This window comes from Phascolarctos cinereus, unplaced genomic scaffold (genome assembly GCF_003287225.1).
Source record: "Phascolarctos cinereus isolate Bilbo 61053 unplaced genomic scaffold, phaCin_HiC Scaffold_4;HRSCAF=312, whole genome shotgun sequence".
Lineage (NCBI taxonomy): Eukaryota > Metazoa > Chordata > Mammalia > Diprotodontia > Phascolarctidae > Phascolarctos > Phascolarctos cinereus.
The window spans coordinates 250,661,611-250,674,226 of record NW_027555847.1 but is presented as its reverse complement, the minus strand read 5'-3'; the positions used below and the strand labels follow the sequence as shown (position 1 = coordinate 250,674,226).

At 40.1% G+C, this 12,616-nt stretch overlaps 1 protein-coding gene across 3 annotated transcripts in view; it reads left to right on the top strand.

Annotated features, from left to right (window-relative positions):
- The first annotated feature begins 3,563 nt into the window (after nucleotides 1–3,563).
- BAG1 (BAG cochaperone 1) overlaps nucleotides 3,564–12,616 on the top strand; it is a 52,850-nt gene continuing 43,797 nt past the window's right edge. The window contains exon 1 of one of the 3 annotated variants that reach the window (XM_020967377.2): nucleotides 3,564–3,785. In XM_020967377.2, coding sequence (XP_020823036.1) covers nucleotides 3,749–3,785 — 37 coding nt within the window. In that variant the 5' untranslated portion in view covers nucleotides 3,564–3,748. The remainder of the gene's footprint in view (nucleotides 3,786–12,616) is intronic. The other 2 variants (XM_020967383.2, XM_020967378.2) reach the window with 2 other exon arrangements.

The window sequence follows — 12,616 nt, the reverse complement described above, 5'->3', positions numbered from 1 at the left end:
TTAATATGCATCAAAGTGAGTAAAATCCAAATCTACTTGATCATGGATCTAGAGATGGAACCCTAAAGGTCTATTAGTTTACAAATGAAGAAACGGAGACCCAGAGAGGTTAAGTGCCTAGACCAAGGTCATACCTATAGCATGTGGCAGATGGAGCTTTTAAATTCAGGCCAATTAGACTCCAAATTCAGAGCCCTGATTTGGTTCTGAACACTATTCTCTTTCTGCAAGACATAGGTGTTAACAAACATTTTAAAAACGAATGACTCAGTCTACAATGACAAATTTCTTTGCTGTTGAGTTACTTTTCAGTCATGTCCAACTCTTGTTGAGCCCATTTGAGTTTTCTTGGTAAAAGGTTGGAGTGGTTTGCCATTTCCTTCTCTAGCTCATTTTACAGACTAGGAAACTGAGGCCAACAGGGTTAGGTAACTTGCCCAGGGTCACACAACTAGTGAGTATTTGAGGTCACATTTGAACTCGGGGCTTCCTGACTCCAGACCAGGCACTCTATCCCTGTGCCACTTAGCTGTCCCAAATTTCTTTACAATGACTTAAAAATTAAATGAGCATTTTTCAAAAGTCTCACTCTTTTCTTTGGCCCAAAAAGAAAACACTTCTCTGAAACTCAGGTGTGGAAAGGAGATGTTAGTTTCTCTTATTTGGAGAAACTCCTTGTGCTAACTACATGATGACTCATAAGCAGCCATAAAACACAAAAGGATTTTTATTCATTCCTTCCAACACTTATTGAGTGCCTACTGCTTGCAAGATTTTGTATTAGGTGCTAGAAGATGCTAAGATGAAAGTCTTGTCCTTGTCTTTAGAGAACTTAGAGTCTACCAGGTTTAACTGAGATTAAATAAAGTACTTAGAGGTAAAATTAAGTGGTTATACAATATCTTTGAAGAAACTTTTCAAATGCTATAGAAAAATAGAATTTTTCTGAAGATTTTGAATAATCTTCTGCAGAAAAATGGTCTCATCAGTCAGGTTATATTCATTCATTCATCTGTTCATTCATCCATTCAACAAGTGATCATCAAAAACTTATTAATCTCCTATGCCTAGATTCTCTGTTAAGTGCTATGGATAAAAAGAAAGAAAAATCAGTCCTGTTCTCATGAACCTGGCAATCTGACTGGGGGAGACAACAAGGAAACAACTTTATAGGAACAAATTGGAGGCAATCTCAGACAGAAGGAATTAGCATGAAAGGGGACCCTGAGAAAGGCTTCTTTGCAGACAGTGGGATTTTAGCTGAGACCAGGAAAACCAGTAGGTGGAGATGAGGAGGAAGAACATTCCAGGCATGGAGGACAGACATTGAAAATGACCAGGGCCCGGAGATGGTCTGTCTTATGTGAGGAATAGAAAGGAGGCCAGTTACTCCCTTATGTGAAGGGCAGTAAGATGTAGCAAACATTTCATTGCCTCCCTGCTGTCTTCTCTAAAGTTAAATCTCTTTTGTAAAACTTAGAAGAAGAGATAATTTACACAAGTTCAATAAGCATTAAGTGTCTGGCCTACTATGTGTACAGTACTATATGTATATGACACTATATCTGTCTTCAAGGAGATTACAAACCTTTATTAAGAGCCTACCATGTGCTCTTTACATGCTTTACAAAGTGCTTTACAAAGCACCCTTTTATCCTTTTATCCTCATTTTATAGTTGAAGAAACAGGTGAATAGAGATTAAGTGACTTGCCCAGGGTCACACAGCTAGTGAGGGTTTAAGGCCACATTTGAACAGAAGTCTTGATGAGTGCAGGCCCATTGCTCTATCTCCTGCACCACCTACTGATGGGGTGCTTGGGTGCCTGTGCTTGGACCCCAATTTCTCCCTCGCTTCAGAAATACACTATCCCTGGCAGTTTTACCCCAGCCCAAGGACACTGTGCCTAGCAATTACTCATGAGTAGGCCTCAGCAAAATATTTATCTCTCTCCCTGGTGACACAAAGCTGGTTGAGAGAATGCTGAGCTGCTCCCAGCCTGAAGATCACATCTCTGGAAGCCTCCCAATTACTTAGTGAGCTCCTGTCTTTGTGGGAAAACTTTTCCTTGTTGCTAATCAGGACAGAGAGAGAGGAGTGTCTTGTCTGGCCCAAGGAGTTTTGTCCCTGGCTGGCCCTGGGACTGTTCCTTCCATCAGATTCCCAAGATCCTCTGACATCTCCTTCCCTGTCTGGTATATTCCCTATACTTTGCCATCCATAGCTCCCAAAGATACCTACACCTTCAGAATACCTAATCAGTATCCCTGGTATGCCTTTCCCATGCCCTTTTCCATATAAACCCTAGCTTTATCCTCAGTCTCTCGCAGGTTTCCTTAAGAATCCTTGCCTGCTGAAAAGCATAACAATAAATCTTTGCCAACTTGACTCAAAGAATGCTTGAGTCTGTGAATTCATTCCAGATGACCCCATGCTGTACTCTGGTCTTTGAGGGGTCTCAACCTCTCAGACCTCAACTCTACCTGCCTTGAAGTCAATCAACATTTATGAAGTGCTTGCTATATGCCAGGACTTGTGCTAAGCTCTAGGGATTAAAAAAAAAGGCAAAAGACAGTCTCTGACCTCAAGGAGCCTACAATCTATTGAGGGAGATAATAAGCAAACAAAAAAAATATACCAAGCAAGCTACATACAGGATAAATAGGAAATATTTTTTATTTTTATTATTATTTTTAATTAATTTATTTTGAGTTATCAACAATCACTTCCATATGCTTCTGAGTTTAAAATTTTTCTCCCTCTCCCTCCCCACCAGGCTCCTTAAGATGGTATACAATCTGATATAGGCTATACGTATACATGCCTATTAAACATATTTTCACATTAGTGATGTTGTAAGTAAGAATTAGAATCAATAGGAGGAACCACCAGAATGAGGAAACAAAACTCAACAGAAAGAAAAAAAATAGCAAATAGTATGCTATGATCTGCATTCAAACTCCATAGTTCTTTCTTTGGATGTGTTTAACATTTTCCATCATGAGGCCTTTGGAGATGTCTTAGATCTTTGTATTGCTGGGAAGGGTTAAGTTTATCAATATTGGTCATCAAACAACATGGCTGTTATTGTGTACAACGTTCTCTTGGCTCTGCTCACTTCACTGAGCATCAGACCATACAAGTCTTTCCAAGTTTTTCTGAAGTTAGCCTGTTCATCATTTCTTATGGCACAACAGTATTCCATTACATTCATATACCATAACTTGTTTAGCCATTCCCCTAAATAGGAAATAATTAACAGAGGTAAGGCACTAGAAAATGTCAAGGACACTTTATAGAGAACTGCGAAGTCTTCTGAAAGTTTAATCAGAGAAGGCTCTAAGTTGAACTAGGACTCTAAGAATGGCTAGGATTTTGACCAGAAGAGATGAAAAAGGGAAGGGGTGGGATAAGGACAGGATATTCCAGGCCTAGGGAACAGGAGCAAAGAAAGGTTGGAAAAGCAGAGATTCGGGAGGGCTGTGATTCCTCCCTGTAAGCTCCCCTTCTCCCATCTGAGTCCAGACTGTCTCAGGTTGCTGCTAAGCTGCGGAGAGATGGACTTTGCCCTGTCGCCTGGTGACTCTCCTTCAAGTTGCACTGAGCATGCTCAGCAGCCTGGACAGGTTTGGGCGCCTGGCAGGTTGGGTGTCTTACCTGCAGTGTGGGGAGGGGGCAGAACCTGGGGGGCCAGTGAATGATCGTCAGGCCTGGGATTCAGGGAGCCCGAGGGAGTGGCCTCAGCAGAGATGTCAGGGCCCTCAGTGACCGTCACTGTCACCTACAGTAAGTGACTGGGTCGGGGGAGCAGGGCTGGTTCCTATCTATGTTGGGTTCTTACCTTCTGGGCAGGATACAGTCGGGGAAGGGGTCTCATTGAAACCCATCTTGTCTGGGGACTGTGGTGGCTGATCCCCAGAGGCAGAGTCACAGTCTTGTTATTTACCAGTAAATCTGGCAATCAATAAGCATTGATTAAGTTCCTACCATGTGCTAAGTACTATGGATAGGACTTACATGTTTTTTTTTCTTTCTCTTCCATATTTTTTTCTTTTTTTCTTTTTTTCTCTTCTTCTCCATTCACTTCCCCTTCTCACTTTAGAGACTTCTTGTTTCAGTTCTGAGGGGGTTGGGGGTTAGGGGGAGACTAGATGGTCACTGAGACTCCTTCCAACTAACTCTCTTGAGACTCCTTGATTCAATCATTTAGCAGCTTCCCATAGACTCCTCCTGTTCCTGCTTCTGTTAATAACAGTAGTTAGCAATTAAATATAAAGCACTTTTAAGTTTTGCAAATCATTTTACATTTATCCAATCATTTAGCAATACTGCCCTGGTTTCTGGGAGGATGTTGGGAGAGCTCAGGAATCGTGGCAGCCTCCACTCCATAGAGTTGCTGATAGGCAACCTTTTCTAAAAAGTTAGGTTTATGTTGTGATTTTGCCCTAAAGCGGCCAGGAAATCACAGTGCCAGATTTCTTGTGGTAATCAAACTTGACTGTGGAAGTAGCCAGCACCCCCCCCCCCAAAGGATGTTCTGATTTCAAAGGAGTCTAACTTTTTAAAAAGCAAACGTGGTATTGCAGGATCTACATTAATGAAATCTCTTTGGAGAGTAATTAGATCTCTCTTACCAGTTATTTAACAGGAACTATTTACAAAATGACTGTTACACAGGTAATAGTGTCTAGAGCTGGAAGAGATCTCAGAGGCTATCCAATTCCCTCATTTTATAAATGAGTAAATTGAGTCTTAGAGAGGTTAAGTCAATTGATGTGAGGATCAGATGAAATTATATACATGTCAAGCATTAGATGAACGTTAGCTATTATTTTTGTTATTGTTGCTGCCCAGAGTCACACAGGTAATGTCAGAGATGAGATTTGAATCTAATCCTTTGATTCCAAAGGCAGTGAGTGCTCCTTTCCTAGAGCAGTACAAACCCTAGGATAAAGAGTAAGGACACCTACGTTCTTTTACCCCCTCCAGAATGAGGCAACAACATTGCTTTATGTTCCAGTGAATTTTAAGGTTTACAGAGAGCTTTCTAGACAGCCATATGTTGGCTGTCCATATATCTGGCAATATAATATGTAGATCAGTTTTATCCAACAAGTATTTCTGGATAATCTACTATGTAGTGGAACTATATTTGGCACAATGGTGAATACAAACATGTAAATCAAAATCCCTGCCCTAAGGTTACTTATAAGAGAGGTATAAGCAAAAAGAACATTTGGATTGGGAGTCTGGAGAACAAGGTTCTGGTCATAATTCTACCTCTGTTTTTGGACAATTAATGCTGTTCTGCACAATGACAAGTTTTCAAAAAGAAGAAGAAAATAGAGTTGGCAAACTCTTACATCAATGAACTTGATTTCAATTCATATCAGACTTTTAGAACTTGTTAGAGAAAGGGTAGTGCATCTACCCTTCTTCTACTGTACATCTAGAAGTGACAATTTTAGAGAGCCATCATACTTTTATCAAGAACTAGTTGGGGGACTTCTGGGTCACATGAGCCACAAAATGGAGGATTAAACATTTTCTGTGATCCCCATGACCTCTCAAACCAGAAACAGAAATTATACACCAAAGATAAAGCCACTTCAACTATCTCCATGGTCTAGGACACCCAGAATTCAAAAAGAAGTTTTAAAAAAAGCCCCCAAAGCTATGAACTAACATTCAACTTACCCTGAGCTCACTCAGCACCCATCGCTAGCCTTCCAAAGTACAAGCAGGCTGCACTAGCAGATCCAAGGACTGGACACACAGACCTGCAACAAAACCCATTCCTACTCCCAGGTTCCCTCTCTGTTTCCAGTTCTGTGGAGATCCTAACTCCAGGCTGTGGAAATTTACTCCAGCTACGTCAAACAGTCAACTGGCCGCAGCCCTTCAGGAACAAAAATACCAGCATGGCAAAGCCCTGAATTGTTGGTACTGGGCCAGAGAATTGAAGAACAGAGGAAGCATAATAGGTCACCAGGACAGGGTACCATGTGTATATGTTGTGGGGGTAGGTGGAGAGAAGCGAGTTTAGCACTTTACTAAGTCTGAGGGAATGTGCAAGCACTCGGCAGGATCAGTTTTGACTAACCCTAACCCAAAAGTCACTTGGGGCAAAGACCTAGGTTGGTGAACTGTGGAGCCTGAGAGACTTTGAAATCCAGGTTTGAAGGAAACCAGCATCAGAGGGGATAGAGCCAGACAGTGAATAGGGGAAAATCAGGAGGAAAAAAAAAAGACAAAGTACCAAAAATCTCAGGAAGAAGAAAACTCAAAGACCTTGAACATAGGAAGATCAATCAATAATCAATCAATAAAGATTAATTAAGCATGTACTATATGCTAGGCACTGTGCTAAGCACTAGGGTTACAAGAAGGGGCAAAAGAGAGTAAGAGAGCCCCAGGAAAAACCCTGCAACAGCTGAACCAGAAGAAAGATGGGGTGCAGTAGTCCAGTAGCCCAGGTAGCCTGAGGGATTAATGGGAAAGGTCCCTCTTGCCCTGGGGGAAGGGGAGTAGTACAGAACAAGAGGCATCCCAGCAAGCTAGTGGAAAGCCCCACCTCAGCATACCAGAAGGAGATCCTGAACCCCAGGTAGTGGAGCAGGCAAACACCAACACCTGGACCCCTGAGTGCTTCAGTGAGGGCGGGGGAACTGTTGGAAACTGGCTTGGAAAACCACCAGGTACCTCAGCATTCTACAGCAACCAGGTCTCCCAGTGCCTCAGCAAAACTAAGGGAAACAGTGCTCTAAAGGGCCCCAGGTAGATAAACGTCCTGCAACATCCATCTGAAAGGAGCTGAAGAAATGGAAAGGAAGAAAAGGCCCGGGTGAGCAGGAAATCTCCAGGAGATTTCCACACTACCCAATCCTACTCCTAGAATTCCAGTGTTGCTGATTCCAGCCCAAGACCATGTAAGCTGCCAACACCCTACAGCTTCCAACTGCCAGCATTGGAGGCCACAGCACACAAAGCCAGTGACCAGGCCCTAGACTCCCAGCACAAGAAGCTTCAGTCAGTGCCCTCTGCTCCCCAGCAGGAGAGCTCAATTTCTTTAAAGGACAGGAAATAAGCAAACACCATGAGCAAAAAGAAATGTACAGTAGATTCTTATTATGGGAAGAGAGAAGATCAAGGCAGAAATTCTGAAGAGGACAACATTGTCAACAAACCCACATCTGGAACCTTAAAAGGGAATATGAACTGGTCTGAAGCCCAAAAAGACTTCTTAGAAGAGCTCAAGAAGGATTCTAAAAGTCAAATGAGAGAAGTAGAAGAGAAAAAATGGGAAAAGAAATGAGAGGTATGCAAGAGAGAGTCAGTAGCTTGGAAAAAGAAGGACAAAAATTAGCTGTAGATAACAAATCCTTAAAAAATACAATTGGCCAACTGGGAAAAAAGTACAATGAAGAAAACAAGTCCCTAAAAAATACAATTGGCCAAATGAGGAAGGAGGTACAAAATCTAATAGAAGAAAACAATTTGTTAAAAATTAGAATTGGGCAAATGGAAGCTAATGACTATGAGAGAGCAAGAATCAGTCAAACAGAAACAAAAGAATGAAAAAATAAATGAAAATGTAAAATACCTCATTGGTAAAACAATTGACCTGGAAAACTGATCCAGGAGAGACCATTTAAAAATTATTGGGCTACCTGAAAATCACGATGAAAAAAAGAGACAGTATCTTTCAGGAAGTCATCAAGGAAAACTGCCCTCAGGTTACCAGAGGGTAAAATAGCCATAGAAAGAACCCACTGATCACCTCCTGAAAGAGATCCCAAACTGAAAACGGCAAGGAATATAGTAGCCAAATTCCAAAATTACCAGGTCAAAGAGAAAATACTGTAAGCATCCAGAAAAAAACAATTTAAATATCATGGAATCACAGTCAGGATTACACAGGACCTTGAAGCTTCCACATTAAAAGACCTCCAGGGCATGGAATATCATTTTGTAAGGCAAAGGAGCTTGGATTACAACCAAGGATCAGCTACCCAGTGAAAATCAGCATGATCTTTCAGGGGAGGAGATGGATATTTAACAAAATAGGGGACTTCCAAACCTTCCTGATAAAAAGACCAGAGCTCAACAGAAAATTTGATCTTCAAATATAAGACTCAAGAGAGACGTAAAAAGGTAAATGGGACAGAAAGAAACAACATGTTATTAATAAGGGCAAACTTCCCTACAAGGGAAGATGACACTTGTAACCCTTGAGAACTGTATTGTTATTACACCATGTTAAAGGGGTATACATAAAGGGGGTGGGTATAAGTTGACTTTGATGTAATGATAAAAAAAAATCTAATCAAGTGGGTTAAATGGATCCAAGTAAGTGGATTAATCTGATTTAACTAAGAAAGTGTACTGAGAGAAAAGAAAAGGAGGGGGCAGACAAGGGTAAATTACTTACCAGAAAAGGCATAAAACCTATCAGAGCAGAGGGAAGGAAGGGAGAGAGATGAGCATTGTTTGAACCTTACTCTCATCAGATTGGGCTCAAGAAGGAAACAACCTAATCAGTTAGGTACTAATATTGAAAGACTTAACCCTTCTCAGCAATACAAGGATCTAAGACATCTCCAAAGGCCTCATGATGGAAAATGCTATCCACATCCAAAGAAAGAACTGTGGAGTTTGAATGTAGATCAAAGCATATTATTTGCTATTTTTTTTCTTCTGTTGTGTTTTGTTTCCTCTTCCTGGTGGTTCCTCCTATTGGTTCTAATTCTTACAACATCACTACTGTGAAAATATGTTTAATAGGAATATGTATGTATAGCCTATATCAGATTGTGTGCCATCTTGGGGAGGGAGGTAGGGAGACAGGGGGAGAAAAATTTAAAACTCAAAAGCTTATGGAAGTGATTGTTGATAAATTAAAATAAATTAATTTTAAAAAAAGAGTAAGAGAGTCCCTGCCCTCAAGTAGCTTACAATCTTATGAGGGAGATAATACATAAACATACACACATACATATATATGCATAGACACATATACATTTATATACACAAAGCAAACTATATACAGGAGAAATAAATAATTAACGGAGGGAAGGCATTAGAATTAAGAGAGGTTAGGGAAGTCTTCTAGTAGAAGATGGTGTTTTGGTTGGGACTTAAAGGAATCCAGGGAGGGCAGTAGGCAGAGCAGAGGAGGGAGAGTGTCCCAGGCAAGGGGGTCAGCCAGAGAGGATGCCTGGAGCCAAGAGATGGAATGTCTCACTCAAAGAACATCCAGAAGGCCAGTGTCACTGGATTAAAGAGTTTATGACAAGGAGTAAGGTGTAGGAAGACTGGAAAGGTAGGAGGAGGCTAGTTAATAAAGGACTTTGAATGCCAAACAGCATTTTGTATTTGATCCTGGAGGCAATAAAGGAGTCATTAGAGTTTATTGGGAAGGGGAAGTGATGTGATAAGACCTACACTTGAGGAAAATCCCTTCAGTGACTGAAAAATCAACAGGGAAAACATTAACAACAGAAGGAAGTATGACCTTTAGCTCCAGTAAATGAGTTCAGGCATCTATGAATAAATATTGCAAAATAAAGGAAAATTACCATACATTTGATGAATTTGAAGAGGAATTTGAGGCGAACATAGAACCACAATGTGCTGTTCCTAAGTTATTCAAAAGAGAAATGAGAATTATAAGAGTGGAATTTATGACTTCACTGATAAAATGATGGGCATAATAGAAAAACTGGAATCTGTAATGGCAAACCTCACCAAATAAACAAAAGAGAGAATGATAGATTGGGAATGCAAATATACAGAAGTGAAGAACAATCTAGAAGAGATAACATTAAAAGAAAAAATAAAACATACCGATCTTGGAGATGGGGTGTGTAGAAACAACCTAAATATCATAGGTTTCCCAGAAGAACATGACAGGACAAAAAACCCTTTACACCATAATGCAGGAAATAACAGAAGAGAAATGCACAAAACTTCTGAATATAGAAAAACATACCAGTTGAAAGAATTTCACAGATCATCTCTAGAAAAAATGAAGGCTACAAACTCCAAGACACATGGTTAAATTTAACAATCCAATTCAGAAACAACAGGCTATCAGGAGAAAGAGCTTCTAATACAAAGGAAATGAAATGTGAATAAGCTAAGACTGTTCTGTACCCACCAGAAAAATGTTAGACAGTATGGAGCTCCAGATGCAGACCAGGATGACCTATCTAGCAAATCTGAGCTTAACCATACAGGACAAAAGATGTATGTTCAATAATAAAGAGGCATTTGAAATCTTTTTAGAAAGAAAACCAGAACTGAAGAGATTATTTGCTTCTTGAATACCCCAAACAATAGAAATGCAAGAGGAGTGAGCTAAAGTAGCAACCAAGAATAGCAATATTTAAAGTGATACCAAGGACCATTAAGAAGCTTCTTCCTAAATGTAAATAAGAAGACCTAGGTAAAGGTGAAGGAAAGAATGAAAAGGCAAGAATAGGACATCATGGTCAGAATGAGGTGATACCTTAACTACACATGAATCTTTGTAATTTTTTTTTTATGAGAGGGAAGGTACTTGAAAAGGGGAAGGGAAGCAGGAGGATAGAAAGGAATGGGTGACAGTGCCAGGGTCAGCTCAAGGACTAGCAACAAGGGGGAGGAGCCCCCTGTGGTCTCAGAAAGAGAAGAGCTTACTGGGAAGTGGCTGAGGAGGAGGGAAGATTGAAAATAAAGGGAAAGGAAGAAGATCTTGCTTTTTGGTGGTAGGAGGAGGAGGTGGTTCTACTGATGAAAACTTCTATGAGGGAAAAGAGATGGTCTATGAAGGGAGACAGGGACATTTCACCGAGTGTTCCCTGGGGGATCTGGTACTTGAAAAGTCTACTAGTCCTACTTTGGGAGGGGAGGAATTGGAACTCCTGTGGGCAGCTGGCACTTGAGGGAATAGGAGAGCATGAACCAAGGGAGAAAATTTTGAGGCAAATGGGGGAAAAAAGGTAATCAGGGCTGTGTAATCGGGGATGTGGTGGAGAAGGAGCCCTTCCCTGGAGCAGTGTCTTCACTGATAATCTACAATAAATGGCGTTGTTCTGGAAGAGAGGCACAATGGAAAAGAGGAGTCCATGGGGCAAGTTCCACAAGGCAATGGGAGAAACCACCCAGAGGGGAGAGCCTAGAATATATATCTTAGAAAACTTGATTGCATGAGGAATTCAGAGAAAAGAGAAAGACCAAATAATTATAGGGAACATGAATCAGAGAATGAAGATGTAGAGTAGATAGAGAGGATGGATAATGAAGTGTGTGAGAAAAAGCCTTTTTGGAAAAGGGTGCAAAAAATTGAAATAAAAAAATGTAATGAACAGGACTAGTTGAAGGGAAGGAAAGAGGAAAGAGGAATCTACTTCACTAACTGAGAGGAAAAGGGTATAAGAATTATATAATCAGATAAAAGCAAGAGAGAAAAAAGATCTAATAAGCAAAAGCCCAAAGGGAAAGGAGTAATAAATGAGAAATCAGGGTGAGGATCACCTTAAAAAAGATGAAGGAAAAGTACCTGAAGGAACATAATACTGTGTTTACAATAGAGGGGGGGAAGTCCTAACTTGAAGAAACCCACCAGTGTTAGAGACAGAGGAACATATAAACCTCTTATGATTTAAATATGAATAGACTAAGCAATAAAACAAAAAAGAGTGACAGATTGGATAAGAAACAATACCCTGCTATCTGTTACTTACAAGAAACACATTTGAAAAATAAAGACATACACAAAATAAAACTAAGGAGATGGGGAAAATTTTACTGTGCATCAAATGAATCCAAAAAAGCAGGAATGGCAATCATGTTATTTGGCAAAGCCAATAAAATAAAAAGAGATAAATGAGGAAACTACGTTATACTGAAAGCAACCAAAAGCAACTAGCCAATGTCAGTAATAAACTTATATGTTCCAAATGCCTTAGCATATAAATTCATAAAGGAAATATTATCTAAGCAACAAGAAGACATAGTAACACAATGATGAGACTTCAATGTCCCTCTCAATTTTGGATAACAGAAAGATGGAGATAGCTAGGTGGTTTACTGACAGAACACTAGGCCTGAGTCAAAATGACCTGAGTTTAAATCCCACATTAGACACTAGCTCTGTGACCTTAGGCAAGTCACTTAACCTCTATCTACCTTAATCCCTGGGAGAAGGAAATGGAAAAGTACCCCAGTATCTTTGCCAAGAAGACTCCATGGACAGTATGCTCCACAGGGTCATGAAGAGACAGACACAACTGAATCAACGGAACAACAGAAAGATAAACAAAAGAGGAACTATGGAGCTGAACAGATTGCTAGAGAAACTAGTTAAAAAACTTACGGCATCTTCTAAATAGGTCTGCAAAAGAATACACGTTTCTCAGCACCATATAGAACTTTTACAAAAATTGATCGTGTATTAGGGCACAGATATATTGTAAACAAATATAAAAAAAGCAGAGGTAGTTAATACGTCCTTTACATACCACAACACAATAAAAATAGTAATTGGTTCAGAAGCCACAGACAAAAGATACAGACCCAAAAGGAGATTCAACAATGAATTCCTAAGTAATAAGTGGGTCAAAGAACAAATCATT